We start from the raw sequence: 25,239 nt of genomic DNA on the forward strand, positions 1-25,239 counted from the left end.
TTTATAATACTGCTAAAATATAGATTATGCTTACCAGGATGGGACATCACAAACAGGCCATGAAACCGGGCTTCAGTCTTGAAGTTGACAACCAAGCGCCCCTCTTCACTGATACGCATGCTGGTTGGGTACAGGGAACCTGGCAGAAGAAGCCAATTTGCAAAGTTTATTCCTCTTGCAGATGACAAATAAAATACACTCCTGTGAAACACCAGCCCCACTCTTTCGTTTCCACTTAATCATGTCAGTCGTCTGGGAGGGGGCCTGCTGCTACCTTACGAGCTGACCCAAGATTCTTCTCCAACGAGAATTTACACAGTGGGGCCTAGAGTTTTCACAATGCTTCAGCTCTCCAAAGCACATACAGAACCTCCTGGCAAAACCATGGTGTTACACGTTATCACGGACCCACACAGCTGCTCTAGTAGGCTGAGGAATGTCCACAGCACAGTGTGCTTGTGTTCAGGCAGCAGCATGGTCAGCTGCAAGGGAGTTCTATAGAAGGAAGAATACTTTTGTTTTCACAAGGTACTCAGGCTGACTCCTGCCAATGAAAGCTGCATCAGAGATACTCTTTAATCAGTGCCTCCCTATCTATTGTCCCAAGGCAGCACCCCTCAGCATTTAGTTGTAGCAGTTGGTTGTGGCTTCCATGGCAATCTGTTTGAGGGTGCTTGATTTTGTGAAACTCATTCTGACAGGCTTTGCATTGCTGGCAATTTCTGGCATGAATCCGGCTCAAAACACAGGCCTAATGTTTCCTAATTTCAGGTTACAAGGTCTTGTTTATATGTCAGAATTGGTTTAGTGCTGTAGCTTGCAGCCAAGTCCCTTTTTCTCTGCAGTTCTGCAAAGCTTCAGAGTTCAGGCATTTCCTCCAGTGCCCCCTTACAGCCAGCCAGTGATGGGCCCTCACTCTGCTTGCAAGGAGCAAGAAGGAAACGGGAATGTTCCTCCATGAATGTGTCAGCAAGCTAACATACTCACCAATATGAATGTATACCACCCACACAAAATCATCTGTATCAATCAAATGTATTGGTACATTAAATATATATATATATATATGTATGTATGTATGTATGCATGTATGAATTATTGCTTTAGAAGACCTGGACTGATTTACAGTTTTATGTAGAATTTAAGTAGAGCAATTATATATAACCAGAGGTATGGAAATAAACTGGAAACTAGTTAACCCCTCTCTGCCTGGAAAAAACTGCTGCTCATTGTGCAAGGCTGCGGAGTCAGAAAATACTGCCCAGATCAGATTGGGATTTGTTAAGGGTCTATCCTTTGCTACCTTGCTGTGTTTATCATCTGTTTTGTGCTGGCTGTTTTCAAAGGGAGCTGCCAAAGTCCAGCATCTCCATCAGCTGGCCATCAGCTTCTTAAACAAAGAAACAAAATACTTAAAGCATCAAAGACAGGAAAATGGTGGCATAGATGCACCACATAACTGCTAAGGCTGAGGATTAGACCTCGTTGTTATTCAGTGACTAATACATCATATGATTTGTGTCATGTGGTTTATTCTTTAGGCATGGCATGACATGTGCTTCATTCTTCATGCACTGTAGATTCCCCTTGCCACTCCTGATTTCCTGCTTTTAACATGAAGACAGAAATTACATAGCAATGACTTCTGTAGTTCATATACAAAGTCTGCAGAAACAAAAGATGGTTTTATGTTCACTGGAGTCCTGATACTGTATAAGCGTACATACATAATTATAGCCAGTGCCTGTATTCTACCTTAGGCTGAGACAGATATGGAACACCTGAAGCTTAATGCTGGGAAACACTAAGTAAATTTACATAAATAGAACAAAGCAGCATATAGGTGTAACTATAAACTTTAATCTTTCACAGACATCTGTATGTCACTATTTTAAAAACATAAATTAACTTTTTGCAAAGATAAATTCTGTAATGATAGAGTTTGATTTGTTGACTAGTTATAGTCACAAACATTTATTGACAGTATCTATCACATTTAAAGAATGTTTCACAGTTTATTACTCTAACACATAGGACAGGTTATTATACCCTTTATATATTTCTGTATATTTCAAATATTTCACAATTCATGTTTTCAAAACATCAAAGGTTTCTGAAACGGCACATTCATGTCCAGAAAAAAATACCGCAGAAAAATATCAATTGTTTTTCATTGAAGTGCAAGCATCTTGTATGGTGACAGAATATGAACACGTAGTGAACCTTGAAGTTCTGAGTAGAAATAGATGTTTTAATTTCTCCACATGTACTTCAAACATAACAAAACATTTATCTTTCTTTGCAATAAAAGAACTGATGTCAACTTTACATGGTTTTCATAAACACCCCAGCAGAGAACTGAGTCCTAGGAAATGACAGTTTGCAACTGATAATAAATTATATACTTTCTGGGGGCTTTTTAAAGTATTAGAATGATTGAAAAAAACATCCTACTGTGTGCAAACTATACTCTTAGTAAAAGAAGACGAGTTGGATGAAAAGAAAACCAGCAACTACCTTGGAGCTCTGCTTCAGGTGGGCTACCGATCCCATCCTTCCACAGGATGGCAGTGTCATACACAAAAGTCAACCGGAGCTCCGACTGCAGGTCGAAATGCTGCCAGCCTCCTACACCCACCGGAGAGTGGAAAACGTAGGAGACGTACAAGGGGACCCTAAGCGTGACATAGGACTGCACTAGGTTGAGAACCTATAAAAAGGAAAATTATTTATTTAGGTTAGTGGTCATGAAAGGCAACATTGCACAGGTAATCCAAATGCAAGAGAAAGAGAAGACGCAACTTGAAATAAATATTGTGACTGAATCAAATTCTCTTATTTTGCAAATTGCAGATGAAGTCCAAACCACCACATTTCAATGTATTTCACCTGAGCTTACATCTCCTCAAGATCCATTTTTGTATTTCAAACTAAATATGTGTTCTGATAAAACATAAACCTCTCAATTTTGACTCATTTTTATTTAGGTTTTTAAAGTACATAAACAACATGGCAACAAATGAAGGTTTTAGAAATTTTTGAAATATCCTTTTGCATTTGCTCTATACTTGTGCCTTAACCAACTCTTTTGCTTACAGTCTTACATTACTATCTTCTAAGAAGCTCTTCTGGAAGACCCTGAATTTGCTCAGATGTCATTGCAAGACTGATTCCTTGGACTGTACTTACTCATCTAGAACTATTTCTTCCTTTGTGCATGGATAGTAGCTAACACTCCATGCAAACACACAAATCATACCATTTATCACTGTCTGGAAGAAGTAAAAATAATATTCAAGTTGATATAGATTTAAAACCAGACCCTTTATGCATATATTGTGAAAAACAATAGCACTGTATTTAGTTATTACCAGTCAGAGAATTATATATTCTTCTCATATATAGATGAAAAAAGACAAGAGCAACAGTGTCAGTAAACTGTCACCTCTTAAGATAACTCTTACATGATATGTGGATCTAAATTTTTCTGAAGAGACTTTGAAACTACGGTTTGTTAAAAATACCTTTTCATTCACATCTCTCTGATTAGAAATGTGCAATCTAGATCAATTTAGAGCATTCTGGATTTTCTTAGAAAGCCACGGAAGGAAAGGCATTGAGATCATTTCCCGGTGGAAAACTTTTCAAAGGCATAAATGGTGTTCAACTCTCATTTATTTCCGATAGAAATTCCATACATAAATTTGTATTTGAACATTTCCCTGGAGTGATTACTTTACAAGCTTCTAAAGAGTGTTTTGCACTATCAAAAAACTCCAGCATTCAAAGTACTTTACAATCTGTGTAATAAACAAACTGTTTCTGGGTTCACACAGTGCTGTGTCAGGGGGCTGAATGTCCATTACTTTACAGCTGGTTTACATTCCCAAATGCCAGACAAAACTTTCAGTAACACTATGAAACCACAAATTTACTGCCAGCACTGAGTGAACACTCTGAGCTAATTAAGGAGTTCATTATGGCAAATGTTCATAGCTGCCACAACTCACTTCCACGCATGACACTCCTTGATCTACACACTATGCTACCAAACCCTTTCCACTGACATTGTTTGCATTGTTCCATACAATGTGCTAGCCCTTAGACAACAGACAAACTGGAAACACAGAGTGTCATGCAGTAAAGCAGCCTGGTAGATAATATGAGAAGCTACAGTAAGAGATTATTTTCTATTAATGTTTGTTGGTTTTACAGAAACACAATCAAGAGCTTCTATTTGGAACAAAACAAGAGGGTTTACTTCTCTATATGTATTTGATGACAAATCAAAGTTAGACAAATATATTATTCTTTAGGCCTATTTAAGCTGCAAGTTTATCTTTGGGAAACCTGCACAAATATCTCAGCAGTTACTTAAGACAATTTGCTAAATTGTTCCAAATAACAACACAGAATTCTCACTTTATTAAAAAAAATAAAATATATATATAGCTATGATGCAACTCTAAGTGCATCATGGTTTGCCCTTAATTCAGGAGTAACCTCAAACATTTGTCATTTCCTGGAACAGTATCAAGAACTGAACACATTTGCTAGTATAACAAATGTGTTGCTATTGAAAAGTCATCCCAGACAAACTGTCGTCTTTTCTCTGTGTGTTTTTGTTCTACATCTGCATGTTGTACAGTAAGAATTACACATTGAAGTCAAAGACCTGAAGTTCAGCTTGTTTATGAGGAAGAGACAAAGGTACATGATTTAATGTATGTCCACTATCCTTTTGAAAAGAAGCATACATCATGCTTAATGATAATGTAGAGAAGGACTGGAATATCACACAAGGAGAATTTAATGACCTTGAGGACTTGAATAACAGAAGTGAGATGAAATTTTACAGCTTAAAGTAATAGAAACTAGTGAGAGAGATTTCTGCTAGAAATTAAAGACTTTGCTTAGAAACAATAGAGGGGAAAAGATTTTGGTACGTGAATTGATCACATCATAACTATGACCTTCTACCCTCTCCATGTGATATGATCCTAAGATAAACTGAGGAATGGGGTAGAAATTAGAAGCATGCATGCCATTATACAGAGCGCTAGTGAGAGCTTATCTGGAACAGCTTTGATCATCCATGCTTGAAAAAGCCTACTTTGCATTGTAGACTGCAGAAAAAGAAATCAACATAATCACAAGAATGGCATAATTATCTGATGAGAAGAGACTAAAATAGCCATGTTGGTTAGCCTAGTACAACAAAGGCTGAGAGGGAATACGAATGCTGTCTATACACGTCAGGAGATGAACAGCAGAGAAGGCCACTGATGATGAAAGATGGTGCTGACATGGGAACAGACGGGAATAAGATGGCCATGACAAACACAGCCTAGAAATCAGAAGAATTTCTAGCACTCAGTGTGGTGGCATTTAACAAGAATAGTGAAGCCATGAAATCCTATTAGCTTTTAGATTAATTTTACTAGTGTTGGGACCACATTACATAGAGTTAAGGCAGTGGCCTGGACAGAGCGATCCACAAACCCCTTCTAGTTCGGTGTCTTATGCTACCTCAAGTGAAAAAAACCCAAACACCTTCTTTCAAAGTTTTTCTTGAATTTCAAGTCCAAGGTACTATTGGCTCTTCACATGCAGTGCACATAACACAATCCATTAATGGGGTTTGTAAGCCACATGTTAGGGTTTTCTTGCCTCCATTCAATGGGAGCGTAGTATTAGCTCAACTCATTTGTACTGGTGGAAATCTAACCATGGGATCCCTTCTGGGTCTAGCCTGCCTGAAACACTGCTCCTTTGCCATATATCACCACTGCTTTGTGGGCAAATCTGAAACTATGGTGCTAAAGAACTGTCTTCATTTCTAGAACCCTAGAATTTAGAAAGGTCTTCCTTTTTAGCAAAACCCATATGTCCGGGCAGCAGGGCTGCTTGCCCCAGCCTAGGAATTTATTCAGTAATTCTCTGGCTATCGGTATGAACGTCTGTGTGCTTCCATCAGTACAGCTGCCCTTATGTGTGATTCATGGCATGTAGAGAGAGGAAGGGGTTCTTGCTAAACCAGCTGATTGAGTTTTTATGCATACAAATCCTTCTTCAGGCACTTGTGGACTTGTGGGTGTGGAGGAAAACCTACAATACCGATAGCCAGAGAATTACTGAATAAATAGTTCTCTTTCCTAACAGGAAACGAAAACTTGCAAGGCCCCCTCATTTCCTGCTGTCAAGGAAAATGCCATGAAGGGCAAACTAATCTTCAGTAGGCAGAAAAGAAAAATCTCAAGACATGCTACGTGAAATACAGAGGACCTTTCAAATAACATAAAAAGGAAATTAACTGCAGAAGAAAACTGTGTCAGAGTGAGCAGACCCCTACCACCCCCCCCACCCCCCCCAAATGAATTGATGGAATGTGTTACACAGATGGGGGAGTCTTACTTCTCTAGCCCTCTTACTAACACCGTTTAGGTGAACATGAGAAAACATTCTTTCCATTGAGTTATCTTTATTTTCCAGCACTGCCTGCGAAGCCTATTGAAAGTAGCCAGCTGTTCATATTTTATCTCAATGTGACACTGATGAAACCAAAATGGTAACATAGAGTTGTGTAAGTGTAGGATCAGCTTAACTGCTGTAGAGAGACAGGACAGGTGCATAATGTATCTATGCATTCTATGCACAGGAGATTTTAGCAGTTGTACTGACAAAACTATATTCATTAACATTAATTTTAAACAATAGTAGGTGGGTGTGACTTTTAGCCTTCAGATAGCAGGAGAGAAATACACACTACAGCAACAGCTCAGCTAAATTGGGCAAATTGTGTCTAATAATCTGTGACAGTGCTAGGTCTGGAGAACCTGAGAAGGCAGAAGACTCAAATTTTTCCAAGCAGGGAACTCTTACTGTTAGTATCTGAAAAAGTGTACATCACAGATCACTCAAATAGCACATCTCAAAATTCATGTGTGTGAGGGAAGAACATAATTTATACTGGATATTGATATAAGAAGCAGAATTTCATACATTACTTTTTTGCAAGTCAAAATTTTGCAGAGCACAAGATCTGTTTTTGAACACTGACAATTCCCATTTAAGACTTAGGAAATATTAATGGGAGTTTCTATAGGTGTTCTCCTTTTGTTCCCTTTTCTGTTGCAAACTGTCAAACTTCATTAAGTAAAAAAACATAATTAGTTTGAGAATCTGTCATGTAACAAGTGAGAATATTTACAACAAAAAATATTTTCAGTTAATGCTTTGGGGCATGGACTCTGTTCTACTTTTATATTGTGCTTTATTTATCTGGCTTACATTTCCAGAGGGCAGAACTTGGCAGTGTGTGTGTGCATTGTTAGTACTGATAAAATCAGAATTATAAATAACACAAGTTCATGTTTTATATTGTATATCCCAATGAAACAAAGTTTTCATGAAAACTGTCTTTTTGTCCTCCAAATTGGCCTAAACCTCATTTTCTGTTGCATTTACTTGCTATGTCTGTGAATCTGAGTCACAGAAGTTTAACAATGTTATCAAGTAACTGTTTACACAATATCAAAGTGGTAAAGTTAAGATTTCATCCCAAGAAGGCAGGCAGCCAGGTAGGTCACAGGTGAAATGCAAAGCAGGTTTGTTTAAAGAAGTCTGAATGGAGAGGTGAATGCAATACAGCCTTGAAATGCCAGCTCCCTGAAAAATTTAACCTCTGACTTTGTTACACAGCTGGTGCATTAACTTTATAGTAGAGTGTTTTCTTCACAGCGCTTAGTGAATGCATGTGTTTGCAGCTGGAGAAAAAAAACGTTTGACTGTTAGCGAGCTTCCATGTCAAGGGAATACAAGTTGCAGGGCTTTCTTAAACTTGACTGTGGTGGCTGCACTGAACAAAAAAATCTGAAATTAGATATTTCTGTCTATTTGCATTTTACAGCATCTAGTAAGATTTTCAGAAGAGCTGACTTTTCCCCCTAAAGTATAATTTTGGTAAAACTAGAACTGGTAAAGCTGGAAATATAATGTTTCTGTGTAATAAAAAAACTCTGCACGCTGCCTCATATAAGCTGTGGCTGTACATTCGTGATTTTAAAATCTGTTTTCACATGGGATTTCCAAACACTCTGTGCCATAACCTGTGTGGCATAAATGTGAACTGAACATACTGGAAAAAAGGCATTTTCAGTTTTGGCCAGAAATAACTGTTTTACTTAGAGACAAAACACAGTGCTCAGCTGTGTTCAATTACAGTAACTTCAAGGTATCAATCTGTACATTCAAGTATTTTAATATGTGTTCTTTACTTTCTTGTTTCTGTCAAAGACTTTCTTAATTGGCTGTTGTTAATAAAATTTGTTTGAACGGTAATTTCCTTGCTTCCCTATGCCAGGTTTGGCAATGGACTGGAACTAGGGAAAGTAACATCCATATATAAATACTTGGCCAGAACCACACAGAAGATTTTAAATGCCAAAATGTCTGGCTACAGCAAACAGTTATAACAGTAGGAAATGAGATCAAATGATACTCCATACTATCAAATAAGTCTAGGCCAGCACTTCTATATATACTTTATTTAAGGATAGCCACTTGTTTGGTTTTCACTGTTTCATTTTTTAACTTCCTTTCATAAATATGTCATTGTTCTACACCTGCATCTTAAGAATGAGGTGCCTGTAGTACTTGACTCTCACAATGTCCCATGAAGTTCAACATTTACTAATTACTTGAAAATACAGGAAGACAGCCCTTAGGTAGGCAAGTTCCACATTTTTGAGGCCTATACATATCCAAAGACAGACACTGACACTTAGGCTGTTACTGCAGGTTGTCCAAAAGAACGCTGTTGCTGCTAACCATCAAAGCTGACCTTAACTTTAGCCAGAACAGAACTACAATCCAAAAGAATTAGCTCAATTTAAAGAGGAGCAGATCTTTATTTTTAAATATAAGGTGCTTAAGCTGCACATCTAAATCCATGTTTAGACACATAAATTCCTGACTTTTCAGATGTGGTGAATATGGTCAGACCCCAGGAACAAAGCGTCTAGCTGTAGACTGAAAGGAGTGCTGCATCTAACTCATGCAGGGTTTGCTCAAGCACAGAGTAATTGAGAAACAGAATGGGTCACAAGCAAAAGGTCTCAAAGAAAAAAAAAAAAAGAAATCTCAGACCTTCTCTGTATGCATTATGACAGTTCAGGAGTTCATGGGAACTGGCTAAGACAGCTGCAGCCTGCAACAAACACTAGGAGCACTGCCAGAAGAACTACACCAGCTGCAGGTCTCCCACCTCACTTCTTGCTGATTGAAACTCATCTTCTTCCCCTACCATAGAAGGAACACCTATAAAGTGAAGTTCCACAATCACACAAGATGTTGCCAGTTACTTTTGTGAAATCTCTCTGAAGCAACAGTACTGTCTTTGTTTGACCATACAGGTATTGGAGAGCTAGAATCAAAAAACAGAATTTTGAGCTTAGAGATCTAGCCAAAACTGATGCTATTAAATTTGCAGTGGTAGCAGGATGTGGTAAGAGTGTTTTTGTTATTTATCTCTTCTGTCTGTATAATAGAACTTAAGCTTCCTTTGTGTGCTAAAAAAACATGGTGAAAACCATAGCTGCCAGCTTTCCTCTCACAGAGGAGGATTATTAATTGTTCACTGAAGGAGAAAAAACCAACAATGGTGACAACCACAGAGATAGGGCACTGACTGCCTCCCCTCTCAGCTGGAGGGGGTCATGTGAAGATAAAGACCAAACCTGGAGAAGAATTAAATGGAGGTGGGGGAAACGGGGAAGGCAGCGAAGCGCATACTGGCTGTGGGGCAGTGCTTCACTGCTAGAAGTAATTCAGCTTGATATTTCACTTAACACACTGTAACCTCTTAGCCATAACCTACGAGGCACTAAAGAATAACTTCAGCTGCAGTTTCATGGCTCTCATAGCTCATGTTCACCCCATTCTGCTTTTAAATGAGTGGTCTTACCTAAAGTACATAATGCTTCTGGAGCTTAAAGCAAGAACAGCTCTCTGCCTTGTTCACATTAGCATTTATGCATGTCCTCCACAACTGAGTATACAGGTTCTTTTCATTTACCAAAACAGTGGAATGTATCCTCTCCTTTGTTTACACGCATATAGGTTTTATTTAAACACATATTTGTCTAAAACAGCTATTCAGCCTTTTCCCTAAATGACACAAAAATATTCAAAATGGAAAGGATTCATACCAGGCCTTCCTTTCTTTTCACTGTGGGAGAAGTGCCTTGCATAGGTCACAGAATCAGAGCCACAGCTGCTTGGCAGCTGTGTGTGCTTATGTGCTTATCATTGAGTTGTGTGGGAAATAAGAATATATGATTGCATATTTACATGGGCATAAGGAGATAGTCAAAGATGATGAGTTGAAGAAATTAAATCATTCTAAGAACAGTGAAGATTACTGTCATTTTTATCTTGTGGGAATGTGTAAGTTTTACATTCCACACTTGCATGCCACCTTCTTCCCTCTGACAGTTCATAGTCCCAGTGGAATGTGCCTGTAGGAGGATCTGCCTGTAGCAGAGGGGCAATCCCAAGCAGATGCACCAACATCAAGTGAGCTTTCAACATGAAGGCAGAGACCTTCTGGTTTTATACCTTACAGAGTATGTAGTCTCTAGTTAAACGGGACAGAATGTTAGGAACTGAACTCAGGGCTAAAGAGAACCTGGTGCAATTTCTTGTCCAGCAAACTGACTGATCACCTGCGGACACCCACAGAGTATGGTGGACTTTAGGTGTGTAAGTATAAAAAAAAGGAAAAGCAGTTTATCTGATTAGGTATCTACATGTCCATTGGCACCTATGCTTTTAGTAGTAAAACAGCTTTGTTGTTGCACATGCCCATAGGCTTCTTTGGGCAACAACACACTTTTCTCATCTGTTAAGGCCTCATGTCATTTCGGACTTACAATAAGAATTTGTGCATATAAGTCTACTGAGGTCTGATAAACAGATGGATCCTTGGCAAAATTAACACCTGCCAAAAAGCAGAGAAATTATGGCCATTTCACACAGTGGCCTGATCCTTTCCACAGTGGCTCAACAAGGAAGGCTAGCAAGCCAGTAAAGTAAGTTAGCTTTATCACACAGTTGTCATGCTGTGGATGGACTTCTCTGAGATGAGGTACTGCATTTCCAGTCTTTCTTCCAGCCTGTGGGATTATTCCCCAAAGAGACTTTTCTGTGTCATAAAGGACTGATCTTCATAGCTACAGCTTTTGTAGTCCAGAGCCTAAGTGGTATCAGACAGGCTTATATGGTAATTATACAAGGAAGACCTAGGGATTAACTTCGCTCTCAATGTACCAGAAAAAATCTTGCATCCTTTTGCTTCCACATTACTATGGATCTATAGAAATAATTTTCCAAAGAACACCTGACGGTCTCACCAGTCTCTTTGTTTTAACTCCCCAACCACTTTCACAGCTCTGTTCTTTGTCCATTCCATATTAGCAGCTTCTCATTGCTTCCTGACCAAGGAATTTTCTGCTGGGTGATGCAAGATCACTGTGCTGTCTGCACTGGTGGGTCTTGTTACCCAGTGAGCAAGATCAGCAGAGCCAAGCAGCTGGTAGGACACTGCAGTCCAATGTTATCAGCAAGAAGGCTCTTCACAATTTTTTAAACTCTTTTTTAAGATACACCATGACTAACACTAAATAGCCCAGACTATAAATATGCTAAAAGCAATCCTTTAGAAGCTTTTCATTCTAAGAAAAGACTAAGGTGGCTCACTATACAGTAAAAGTGTGATTGATTTGTCCTAAAATACTTCAAAACTGTATTGGGAGATAACAATAGCAAATTTCATTCAAACTAAATTATTCCCTTACTTTCAGTCAGACAAGGATTTCATATATAACCTATTAGCATTTAATGAATATCAATAGATTTATAACATAAGTTGGCTTTGGGGGAAGTCTGTTTCTTCTTAAGAAAAAAAACCAAAACATTTTCCAAATAAATTAATTCTAAACCCACTTATTTTTACTAGCACAGATGCATTACAAGGGAAATCTTTCATTTTAAGAATACAGTACAAAATCAAGTTACACTTCCGTACCTGTCCATCTGTCCCAATAGTGCCTCCACAATCTGTGAGGAGCTCGGACATGTCATAATAGCTAACAAACTCCCATAAACAGGCTTCCAGATTCAGATTGCGGTAGAAGCGTAGGGTATTGAAGCCCCTAATTATTGGGCTGTATTGATAGGGAATGGTCTCTCCAATCACATCTGGATTTTTGGTAGCATCAGTTAAGAAACCATGGTGGGTCTTCACTTCTGTGTAATCCAAGAGGTTGGAGCATTTATGGTTTCCAACTCTAGTTCCATCAGGGCTAAGGGTCAGCTCAAAGTTGGAGAGCTCTCTTGTAGAAATAACAGGCAGCATGCCTAAAAAATATTAATTTATATCACTATCACTAAATTTCAGTTGTCAGAGCTGCTTAATTTAGCCAAAGTTTGTCAAACACTAAGCTTGTTATGCAGTGCTTCTGTATTTTTTACTTATAATGTACTTTAGAATTCAAAGAAAGTTGATATGCTAAGTGTGTATGCGAATGTTATCCACAACAGCTATATCTTTATACCATGAAATGTGAAATAAAAATTTTCTAAATCTCCAACATAATTTTTAGTCAGGACTTAGTGCGATTTTTTCAGAAGCACATAGTAATTAACTGATTTTATATTTTTTTAATAAATAAATTCTTCTTTGGTATATCTCTATGCACTTCAAAGGAGTTTTACAAAGTGCAGGTCTAGTTCAACTTATGTAAACTATGCAATTAATCTGAAAACAATCTTCACATCAAAGACTATGTATCAATACAGTATCTTATGCACCTTGTTGCAAACTGCACTTTTACATTCATCAGATTCTTCTCTGGTCCCATGTGTTAAAAGATTATATTATTATTTAGGCTATTTAAAATGACATGATTTAAAATGGCATGACCAATAAAATAGCACAAATAACAGCTTGTTGTATGTGTTCTCTCAACTACACAGCTGATTTTGTCATACCATCGATATGTGGCATTGTGACAGTCAGTTTGATGAGGTTGGCATAATCAGGATCTTCTGGGCCGGTATAGCGCAGTTTGGCAGAGAATGGTTCTGCTCCAACTACTCCTGACATATGAGGTTGACAAAGACCTAATGGAAAAAAAGAGACAGTAACTTTATGTCTAGAGGAAATAACCTGTACTTTCCCTTGCACTATTTTTAGATGTGCTCTTTTCCACTGTACAAGTTTCCAAAACAAGGGGAATTTTCATGAATGACAAGTAAATGCTTTCAGTAGCATTTACCAGAGGTTTGAACAGGAATTTATGCAAAAGAGGGTTCAAACAGAAATCATTGCTAGATCAGCTGGACCACATTTTCAGAACCAGGTGATGATACCGCACCTGTACATTTTCAGCTGCATGTGTCAACTATAGCGTGAAGTCAGTGTCAAGTGCCAATACTTTCTTACACAGGTCCTCAGAGGCATACACTTTTATTCCTCCCACCCTCTTAAGCACACACACAGATTTATGGAAGATACCTGAGTAGTGTTCAGTTGGTTTTGGCACTGGATTGGGATGTGAACCTATATATGCCTTCATAGGACTCTCTGAGCCCTCTGTTCCATTAGTGACTGAAATGTAGTTAGAATATTGTGTCAAAGGATCTTTAGAAATACTGTGCATATACCAACGTAAAGCCACCTTCAAAGTTAGATCAAGTTGCTCAGGGCCTTGTTCAGTTGCATGTTGAATTTGTGCAAGAAAGAAGAATCTGTAACTTATTTTGGCAATCCTTTTGAGGGATAGTTCAACTTGTTCTGGTATTAGTCCTGCTTTGTAGGACCAGAAGATTAGGTTTGCAATCATATAATTTGAAATCCATGCGGCTTGTAGTTGAATCATTCAATGCAGAAGTGTCTGCATTCTGGCCACAAGAATCATAGCACATTGTCATGCAATGGCCAAAGGATCACAAGGTACTCTAAGAAAGAAATCAGTAGAAATGGAAAATCAAAACAGTTGCCTTTGCCCACATTTCTACTGTTTGCCCATTTCTGAGGGATTACAAGAAAAGAGGAGGCAGGGCTCTCCTCTTGGAGAACGTACTGGTTCTGGTGCACCTCATCTGGCTCAGCAACTCCAAGTTGGAAACTTCTGGCATGAGGAAACAAAATTTCTCTTCTGTACATGATAGCATCTTTTGTTTGTATTTTTTCTCAAATGCAAGTAAAGCATACTAAAGAGGCTAAATACAATTTTTTCACAATCTGCCTTACATTTGAGAATTTGGTCTATGCACTGGAGGTCAAGCATCCTCAAAACTGAAAATATTCAAGATTTTGTCAGGTTGCTCTGAACATTGCATTTCTTTCAAAACAGAATCTTAGAATTTCCTTTATGTTGTACACGATCTTCAGGATTGTTCATTTCCACATCACAGGTTACCTCAGGTAATATATGCATGACAATTCAGTCCTGAGCCTGAGCTAACCAGCCCTGTTAATTTGTCAAGTGTAATCCAAGTAACACATTATAACTGAGCCAGTCTGTTTCACATGACAGAACTAGCTCACCCAGCATAAGGTTGTCTGCCTTTAATGAGCACTACACTGCGCCTTGTAGGCAATACCCTTAGACAGAGTCCTCTTTAGGGTGTAGGATTCCTGATAGTACAAACAAAGGTGACTTGAGCCTACAGTCAAAATGTGGAATAAAGGATAGGGGTTAATAGAGATTCTATTAATTAAGCTACTTAGAGCCCTAACTTAGCAGAATAAACTGTTTTAATTAAAATATTTAGTTGGAAAGGCCAAGGAAATGAAAATGATACTGCAAATGAACAATCATGTAATTTATTATCTATCATAAGGTCTCACAAAACCCAGAAGAGTTAATTTTGCTATGAAAGCAGCAGAGATGACACAAAGAATGCAAAATGGCTGCAGATGGGTAATAAAATAGAAGGCTTTGTAATTTACCTTGATTGCTGACAATTACTCACTCTCCATATTATAAAATAAACATAAGTATCTGTGCTTTCTGCAACAAAATATCATATGCTCTCAGACTGTACTCATGTGCATGTCAGCTCTTCATCTCTGCTTCATAATGTTGTTCAGTACAAGTTTCATGAAAAGAGCTGGCTGGGCAAAGGAGGTAGGCTACAGTAACTGCTGGCTGAGAGAAAGCATCGTCAGTTCGGTACTGATTAGGTATCAGAGAGAGACAAAGAAAGTATCAGAAAGAAGGATGAATATTATGAATAACTCAACCATGAAAAAATTTTATCTACACCCCATTATTGGACAACAGTTGCATTAGTCCTTAGTCGAGGAAGATACTGAATCTTGGGGTGTCCAGTGAGGCTAGAATGCCAGATGAAGCTTTTCTTCTGGCTAAGCATTCCTAACAGCATTCCCATGTGGGTTCTCCAATGTCTAACAGGAGCTGAGATTGCAACACAACATTACTACATTTGAATTCAAAGGCCAACAGAAACCAGCTTTCACTAATTCCATTGCACATTACATACTATTCTCCTAAACATAAAAGTTTGTTTTTAAAGTTGTGCTTTTAAAGATGTGGAAAATTAATAAAGAGAAAAACCATTTTCTTCACACAATTCTCTGCTGTGTGAAGAAAAGAGTTTTTGCACCGCCTCTACAAACAACAGAAGAAAAGCTGAGACTGTAATGTCAAAACACCTGATCATCTAATCAGATTTTGTTAGGATGGAATCTGGGATCCAAAAGAGGTCTGGGGGTTTTGCAATATGTAATGATGTCTTACCTTCTGACGTGCTTATAGTTACAATAGGGCTCATAAGCTCAAGACCCTCATTCCCATCTGAATTCACAGCACGAGCCGCACACTGGACACGAGAACCAGCTTGAAAGTAAATGGAGTCAAGTGTAATCATCTTGGAGGAAGTGAAGAAGGTATCAAAGTCAACCTCCTTCATGGGGCTAGTCACACCATCAGGACCAGTGGGTGCACTTACAAGCCACCGGTATTGTGTCAGAGTATTATTGATGTTCTCACTGGCACATATAGAACCAGTCTTGTCAAAGTCTTCGTATTTAGGATTACAAGCCTGCAGAACAAGGCAGATGTGTTAAATTTTTTTTGCTTCATGGCAAAGGAATTTTAATTTACCAAGAGTCACTAATCTCAAAAACATGGAATTGACAACTCCAATAAATCTATTAAGAAATCAATTTATTTTGACAGTAACACTTTCAGCACTGTTATGGTATATTAAAAGGCAGGTCTAACCATGCTTATTGAAATAAAAATATTATTTTAAATTATGGTTTATTGGTGAAAATCTAACTATGTTATGAAGGTACAGACTACACTCTCACATATATATTTTGCATTTCAATATTTCTTTTGGTTTTTATATTTAGGAGAACTATTCAACATAAGATGCATTCCTGTGCATAAGGAACGGTGTGAGAAACCAGCTGAAGATGCAGAGAGTCCAAAACCTTCCTCAATGCATATGAACATTCATGCAAACTTTTCAGTTGCAAAATTACAATGAAAGAAGCCTGTAGGACTTCAACAGACAGTACTAATTTTTCAGTCTGTATCACTCATTGAAAACAATTTATCGCCAGGGATTTTAACTCCACAAATTGAGGCAAGACAATGCAGGAAATAGTAAAATCATGCAATCACAGACTTAGTGTGAACATCAAACTGCTCTTAGTGATGAACAAGTGAAAAATCTTTCTATGCTTTTTGTCCTCTTGAAAATTGATTTGTTATCCAGACAAAGTAGATTAACTCTTAGGACAGTTCTAGTCTCATGTGTGACTCACAACAATATGGATTGATACTGAGCGCCTAAAGTCCATTGAACAAAATCCATATACTGATTTTGTTCCATCTTTCCACAGAGATACTCACTGTGATACAGATGACAGGATAGCCAGCTATGGGACTTGTTCTGTCTTTGGCACTAGAAATATCATCATATATCAAAAGGGATGCAACTTGCGGGACAGAGGGAAAGGTGACATCTGCCATGCTGTTCATTTCTTCAATGTAAACAATGGCCTTGGCTGTCTGAACAATGAAAAGGCAGAAATAGTTCTCTGTGAATATTTAAATAAACAAGGGGATTCAGGCTAGACCTTGATCAGAATATGTGTAGCCTTTGGAACATTGTCCTCAAAGAAGTTCTAACACCTCAACTGGATGAGCTGTTGAAAAAGGGTTGAGGCACTGGAAAGTATATTGCAGACTACAAAAGCAAGAGCTAAAATTATGTTTTTCTTTTCATAACACTGAAGATACCAGACCCAGTGGGGTACCTTTTGTCCCAGCTTTCTTGAATCACTTCAGTACTCTGGCAGAACCCTAATGTACAGTGTATGCTTTAACGCCTGGTGGAAATGGGACGCTTGTCATCAGCAAAGGCTGTGTCTCTGCTGTCTGGCCACCTGGAGTCAGACTATATATATTGTGATACTGATGAAGCGGTCAAAGGGTTTGAAGAACATTATATGCAGAATCAGAGGAATATACTGTTCAAATTAGAAGTACATATGTTATAATGCTAAATACGAAAGTGTGGCTATTTCATTTCACACAACGAGAATATTAAAAGGGTTTTGAAAGCAGAAGTTATATTTCACCTAATTGCTCTTTTTACAGCATAGAGGTTATATTGTGTTGCCAGGGTGTGTTTCCAAGAGGATATCAGTTTTTAGGACTGATTCTATGAGGAGAATGTGTCTGGAATGGTATCTTGAAGACTTCAGTCTCTCATTGTTTCCATGACCCCACGAACATTATTCCCTTGGCAACAATCTGTTTTGGGTAGGTACTACTGTGTCAGCTGGGATGATCTTCTTTGTCTTTTAAGATACAAGCCAAGATATACAAGCCATATACATGGCGTGTATAAACCTTAGAAGAAGAGTAAAGCTGTGAGCCAGAAAGTAAGGTCTGTTTACCAGATTTTGCTGTTGAGGACTTTGCATCAGTTTGTTACCTGTATTTCTGCGACCATGTTCTCGTCAGGCTTCAGGTGAACAGTGAAGGCTTCTCTCATCTCCCTTACTCCATCAAAGAGAACTTCAATCTCCACAAAGTGCTGTGTTTCACCTTCCTTAAACTCAATTTCTAAAAATATAAAAAGACACTTAAAAATAAATCTGTTTTTTCATAACAAGCTGTAATTCTAGACCCAGCCACGAGAGATGGCAGTTAATACTCACTTTTAAAATTACAGATGTTCATATATTTAGTTTAACCTCTTTGATGCTAAAAATAATAATAATGAATAGCAGTGAACACATGGAAATCACTGAAAATAAAGCATTATCATCATCAAAAGAGATTTGCAAAGACCAAGATTTAGTCTCACAGAAAGTAATTCCTTGAAAATTACCTGGGACTAATTATTACATAAACGTTGGTAACATGAATGACCAAAAGACTGAGGAGATCTCAATAGAAAGTATTTATCATGCCTTAGTCATACAAGATGCATTTAATTACAATGGCATATACCAAAACCAAGATACAAGACTAGAGTTACACAAAAGGGTACTGCATTTTGAAAAGCATTATCTCTGAAAAAACTTTGCTTGCCATGATGGATAAAAAGTTCAGTCTTATCTGTCTCTATTGAGTTTGTGCAGCAAAGTCTTGGTCGTGGGAGGGCTGCAGGCATGGCTTCTGTGAGAAGATGCCAGAAGCTTCCATCATGTCTGACAGGGATAGGGCCAGCCAGCTCCAAGATGCACCTGCCACTGGCCAAGGCTGCGTCCATCAGTGGTGGTGGTAGCAACTCTGTGCTAACATTATTTAAGAAGGAGAAAAAAAACTGCTGCACAGCAGCAGTCAGAAGGGAGAAGTGAGAAAATGTGAGAGAAACGACTCTGCAGGCAGCAAAGTCAGTGAAGGAGAAAGAGGAGGAGGTGCTCCAGGCACTGGAGCAGACTCCGCTGCAGCCCGTGGTGAACACCACAGTGAAGCAGGCTGTGCCCTGCAGCCCAAGGAGGTCCATACTGGAGCAGATCCCCACCGGCAGCCCCTGGAGGCCCCACGCCGGAGCAGGTGGGTGCCCGAGGGAGGCTGTGACCCGTGGGCAGCCCACGCTGGAGCAGCTCCTGGCAGGGCCTGTGGCCCCGCGGGGAGAGGAGCCCGGGCTGGGGCAGGTTTGCTGGCGGGGCTGGGGACCCCGGGGGGACCCAGGCTGGAGCCGGCTGTGCCTGAGGGACGGCACCCGTGGGGGGACCCGGCTGGGGCAGGGTGTGAGAACTGCAGCCCGTGGGAAGGACCCACGTTGGAGAAGTTCATGGAGGAATGCTTCCTGTGTGCGAGACCCCATGCTTGAACATGGGAAGAGTGTGAGGAGGAAGCAGCAGCAGCAACATGTGAGGAACGACCAAAACCCACATTCCTTGTCCCCCTGTGCTACTTGTGGGGAGAAGGTAGAGAATTTGGGAGTGAGGTTGAGCCTGGGAAGAAGGGAGGGGTAGGGGAGAAGCTGTTTTAAAATCTGGTTTTATTTCTTATTGGCCTACTCTGATTTGATTGGTAATGAATTAACTTAATTTCCCCAAGCTGAGCCTGTTTCGCCCATGACGGTAAACACTGAGTGATCACCTCGTCCTTATCTCATGGGTCTTTCATCATATTTTCTCTCCCCTGTGCAGCTGAGGAGGGGAGTGATTGAGCAGCTTCGGTGGGCACCTGGTGTCCAGCCAGGGTCAGCATACCATACTGACAGTAAGAAGAGTGCTGTGGTTCTTGGATGTATTAATTACTAAAGGAAGAAGTAGTACAGAAACTATTTAACGTTCGTTTAGGGAATGGGTGAGAGTGATAGTAGGTGTATTTCTACTGTCTTTGTTTTTAAAGGATGTCAAATCAATCAAAGATGGTACAGAAAAGACCAACAGAAACTGAGGACCAGAAGGAAAAAAAAAAAAAAAAGACTTGCAGAAAATGATGTTCTGATTAGTATATTGAAATACCGTCGCAAACAAAAAATACCAGATGCTAAAGAGCTCTGCTCAAGTATGTATGGTGATGATGAAGCGATAAGGACTGGTCAGTGAAGCAAAACACTAAGAAACACTCATCCTCTCCGGTGCCTTCAAACCAAGACTGGATGCCCCTTCTGAAGTGTATACTTCCTCTAACCAAAAGTTATTGGGTTCTACAGAAGTAGCTAGGGGAAACTGGGAGAATCCTGCAATCCATGATGAGTCTAATGATACTTCCAGCCTTAAATTTTACTAAGCCATGAAAATACTCTTTGTGGTAATAAACATGCTGGTGTGAGAGCTAAGAATTTTACTGAATTTCAGCTTGTCACACTTCCTTCAGATAACCCAGTTAGGGATGTGGGGTTTATACCCACGACTGAACAGGCAGGGTCCCTAAACCAACAGATGCTCTGATTCTTCTGTGGGGAAATCCTGCAGATCACAGACCTTTCTCAAAGGTTCTTGTTATTGTTCTGCAGTAGCATGTTTCCCTTGAAAACTCTGCTCCTGTGTGCTGTCAGTGCACAGCAGGGAGAGGGTAAAGCAAGGCCATGTGTATAGGTAATGTGTATAGATAATGCGTACAGGGTAAGGATTAGCTGACATTAAAAATTCCTGTGGTTTTCAAAAGGAAAGAGCAAAACTCTAAAATGCACAAGGCAAAGTGACTGTAATTAGCAAGCTATGGGTTGATAACTTTCTTGTTGCTAACAATTTTTCTCTTCAAATATTACTAGTGGGAAATGCCTCTTTATGGAATTCGGAGATAGCCCACTGTTGTTACTGGATGTTCAAAAATAAGTCCTATCTTTCAGCTGGACTGGGCACCAAAACAGTTTATACAAAACTGTAAAAGCACTCCAGCAATGAATGATTAATCTTAGTATCATGTATTATCGTAAACTTTAGAAGAAAAAAATTCATAGTGCTACAAAGTCTGTTAGTCATTCACTAAACCATGTTGATGGGCGACTAATAGAAATAAGTTTATCAACTAAGAAATTTCTTATTCTGTTGCACAACTCTCCTTATTCATTACTAGTGAGGAGCATTGGGCAGTGAATTGCAGAGATATAGAAATAAAGCTTAATTATTATGAAAGTAAAAAAATGAACAGAAGTAGACATTAATTCCTACATAGAGCAAAAGCCATTAGCTTAATGAACTGCTTGAGAATCAACTACACAATCATATCCTATAAGTAGATGTTTTTGCAAAATAATGGTATTACACTTTGCAAATGTTACTAAGGTGGCACTCACAGATTTATTCCACATTTATTACTTGAGCTACAGATGTTTTCAAAGTAGACACAATTCTTTTGCAAATACCTTCACTGATATCTAGTATTCTAAGAGCAGTTGCATTACCACATGGGATCACGTCTGTCCTGAATTTAAATAGCAAAATGTATTAATAGATGTAGTTGCAAAGTAATCTATTCATAAAGTTACTTAATTTTTCAAATATTACATTAAAGTCATGAACAAAACCAAATAGTAGGATGTGATAATCATCTGAATGATCCTACCTTCTGATATAGGGTGATAGTCTTCTCCAGAAGTAGCAGATCCATCCTTTGTATGAACTCTCACAACAGAAACCTTGGAAGTGTCTCCCAAACGAAGCACTGGGATTTTTACAACTGCTACTTGCCTTGTGTCCTTTGGTTCACTCACACTAAATTTGGTCTCACCAAACTTAATAATAGCCTCTGCAAACAGAAGAAAAATGTTTTTAGAGCACACAAATGGGCTTCCAAAAGCCAATAACAACAAAAAAATTTCTTACTGTCTGCATCATCCCGAATCTTTATCAGCATCTCATTTTGTTCACCAATAGAGGCACCAAACGAAGAATCGCTTCTTGGAGTGCCAAGAACCAGGCGTAGTTCTTCCTCTTCTTCATGGAAAGTATCATCCATAAGCACCAGCGTGCAAGGCTTCTCAGTTTCACCTGCAATCATTCTGAAGGTAACATCATGCAGAACTTAGGTGTTCTTTGCTCTATTACAATACTTCTTCCCAAGCTCAAGGAACCACAGACTGCTTCTGCTGGCCAAGGCATCCACCTTGACACTGCATAAGTTAATGGGTAATGACAATAGTGAAAGCAGAATTGGTAATCATTAGCTTTCTATGAAAACTCATTAAAGTGGCATCCACTATTTTGGGACTTCTCAAAGACAATTTTCTATCTGGTATATCCACTTCATGTGTATTGTTCCTTTTGTTTTATCTTAGAATAAAATACTCCTCAGTGACCTCTCCCACAATGTGCATTTAAAAAAAAAATAAAAAATACTTGCACGAGGAAACAGAGTAATAGAAACTTGCACTAATAATGGTAATTTTGTCCTGAAGTTGTCCAGTCTCTTTTGACTGGACACTCTCCAACTGTGTGGACCTTCACTTATTTAATTTGATTTTAGTATCTTTTAAACTCCCACTGATTCCAAGCAACAAAGGTTATTGCCTTAAAAATGCTTTGGAGTTGCAGAATACTCAGTTTGAGCACTCACAAATTAATGTGTCTAGACTTACTAGATGTTCAGAGACTGGGAAATAGGCCTTGTCTTAGGTCTTCTACAAGATCAGCAAGAGTTATGAGTGGTGCACAGTGTCTGGCTCCAAGTGTCAGGCTTAGTGGGCTCATCATCACGAGAATGACTCCTACTTCGCCGACAAAAGGAACAGCATAGGATATGAAAGAGGTCAATTTACAGTATTTTTTCATCATTACACATGCAACTATGATCCAAGCTCTTCAAGAAGAACCAGACCAGGATACTGACTGTGTTCATTCTCTGAGGTGGGTTTTTTCCGCCTATAGAAAATAAATTATCCATTAGGAGGAGAAAAAAATTTTTCAAAATATTTATCCTGCTCATTGTTACATGTGAAATGTGAAAACTACTGAAACTGCCACATATTAAACATGCCTAAGAAGCTTATGGAAACAAGATACGATCGTAGCAGATCTCTTTTTGCTACTTGTCTTAATGGAGAAATGGTAGAGTGACACTCAAAAAAAATGAGGAAAATCACTTCCTAAGGGGTCCAGATCCATTAATTGTAACAAGTTGGACTCTATCCTGGTTGCACAGAAACAATGGCAAAGGTATAGAGTACATGACAGTGCTGAAAGCTGAGGCCATCTCTAAATAAAGACAGATGGAACAACTCACTTTACTAGAGAACTATCATACATATCTACAGAAATATGAAGGTCGTCATTTCTGTGATAAGGGCATACCAAGGATTTCATGCTGATGACAGAACTTGCTTAGGGCTTGTAAAAATATTATCTGTGTGTAAACTTAAAAGACTAAACTGTTCTGCACAAATAGAAGGAATCAGGTAATATTCTTTCAAGGCAGGAACATCTGACTTATTTGTATTTAATGTCTGATGTGAAATATTAAGTATCTGATATTAGTGAATTGCCTTAGGAAAACTTTGGTGGGAAAAAAAAGTTCAAACAGAAATTACAAAGCTGTATCCCTGTTGAAAGACCTATTACTTACTTCAGTGAAAGTCAAATGTATTTACCAGAAATCTGCTTAACAAAGAGCAGAGCTTCTGAAGTTTCCTTTCTCACAGCAGGTCTGTGCTTCCATTACTGTGTTACACTGAACCTGCTTTTGCTATCAAAAATATCCTGGCACTCAGGCTGAACCTATATGAGATTATGTCCCTCCCTTTGGTTCCTATTGATGATCCCTCTATGTCAGAAGTGAAGCAAAAAGAGACAAGAATTTGTGCACTCTGCCCATTGTGTACAGAAAAAAGCTTGGTTTTCCAGAGTGGTCTTTTTGGCAGTACTTTGTGAGAAGACACAATTAAAATGAAAGAAAACAAACAAACAAAGGAAAGGAAAGCAAAGCAATGCAAAGCAAAACAAAACATGTAGACTCAAAGCTTCTAAAATAAGATCAAAAGCTTACCAGGAAGGAATGTGATGATGGAACTGTCAGTATTAGGACGTTCTTCAAAGTCCATCATTACCTGAGCTGAACCTTGCCTTGTATAGCACCTCACAGTGGATGTGTATCGGATATCCCCACTCCTGTATATCATGGCAGAAATCTGTCCATCATTTTCATTGCCTACATATACAGATTCCTTAAACTGCATCTTAGGCACTGGGAAGAAAAACATAAAAAGAATGTGTATAATTGCAAAAGTTATCATATCTTTCCTCCATTATTTCAAATTTGATATCTTACATTGCACAGGATACATAAAATAAGCAGCCAGACAGCAAATTACTGAACACATTGTCTGTAGCTGAAACAGGCAGACTTGCTGGTTTTGGTGTGATTCAAAGGAAAAGTGCTATTTGTGTACTGCAGTCATCGATCTCCTGCAGAAATGTGAAAAGGCAAAAAAAAATATTACTCACAGTCAGACAGTGAGTCATTAATGAAGATGGTGGCCTTGCTGGGTTCTCCAAGGGCAGCGTTCATGGGCATCCTTAGCACAAGCTCAAACTTCTCAGTTCCTTCTAACACCGGTTGCCCAAGGTCATCCAGAATTACCACACGAAATGTCTGCATATGGACTCCAGGGGAAAAATCCAAATTACGACTGATGCCTACATAATCTACTCCAGCTACCAAAGGAAAAGAGATTAAAAAGTATTAAATTAATAAATAACATTACCTGCAATGAAAAATAAAAACATCTATCATTACACAGTTAATTGTAAGCAAATATATAGGGGTTTTTATATACTGTTTTAGAATTTGCCAAATTCTGGCAGTCATGTAAAGCAAAAAGCTCTTTTGACCAATATAAGTTGGACTATACAATAAAACAAGTCAATATTAAGCTATAAATATTAAGAACTGTTCAGAGGAGTTGTGTAAAACAAAGTGAATGGAAAATAAAAGAATCAAATTCTGCTCAGACCATGTCTGGTGAGGTCTGGCACCTTAATGTTAAAGGCAGACTGATCTGGGTTTGGTTTGCTTTTATGTTTTGTTTTGTTTTGAGCAAAGCAAAACAATCCATAAAAAGCCAGTAAGAAAGCAAACAAACCAAGATACTGACTAAAATGTGACACACTGTCTCAGAACCAAAGCATTAAAGCTATCTAGGATTTTAATAAAGGACTGAGTTTTAATAGTTTTAATGTTCATTTTTGGGGGGAGAATAAGCAGCAAAGCTGTTGAAACAAAGCTTTGG

At 38.7% G+C, this 25,239-nt stretch overlaps 1 protein-coding gene across 1 annotated transcript in view; it reads right to left on the reverse strand.

Annotated features, from left to right (window-relative positions):
• The window catches only part of FREM2 (FRAS1 related extracellular matrix 2), a 143,082-nt gene that overhangs the window by 15,555 nt on the left and 102,288 nt on the right, over nt 1-25,239 (reverse strand). Inside the window, exons 8-18 of the mRNA XM_027790674.2 lie at nt 24,455-24,664; nt 23,997-24,194; nt 21,842-22,006; nt 21,582-21,764; nt 18,043-18,173; nt 16,953-17,111; nt 15,828-16,131; nt 13,051-13,182; nt 12,086-12,417; nt 2,518-2,710; nt 35-139 (exon numbers count right to left, since the gene is read on the reverse strand). Coding sequence (XP_027646475.2) covers nt 35-139; nt 2,518-2,710; nt 12,086-12,417; nt 13,051-13,182; nt 15,828-16,131; nt 16,953-17,111; nt 18,043-18,173; nt 21,582-21,764; nt 21,842-22,006; nt 23,997-24,194; nt 24,455-24,664 — 2,112 coding nt within the window. The remainder of the gene's footprint in view (nt 1-34; nt 140-2,517; nt 2,711-12,085; nt 12,418-13,050; nt 13,183-15,827; nt 16,132-16,952; nt 17,112-18,042; nt 18,174-21,581; nt 21,765-21,841; nt 22,007-23,996; nt 24,195-24,454; nt 24,665-25,239) is intronic.

Source organism: Falco peregrinus, chromosome 4, assembly GCF_023634155.1.
Source record: "Falco peregrinus isolate bFalPer1 chromosome 4, bFalPer1.pri, whole genome shotgun sequence".
Lineage (NCBI taxonomy): Eukaryota > Metazoa > Chordata > Aves > Falconiformes > Falconidae > Falco > Falco peregrinus.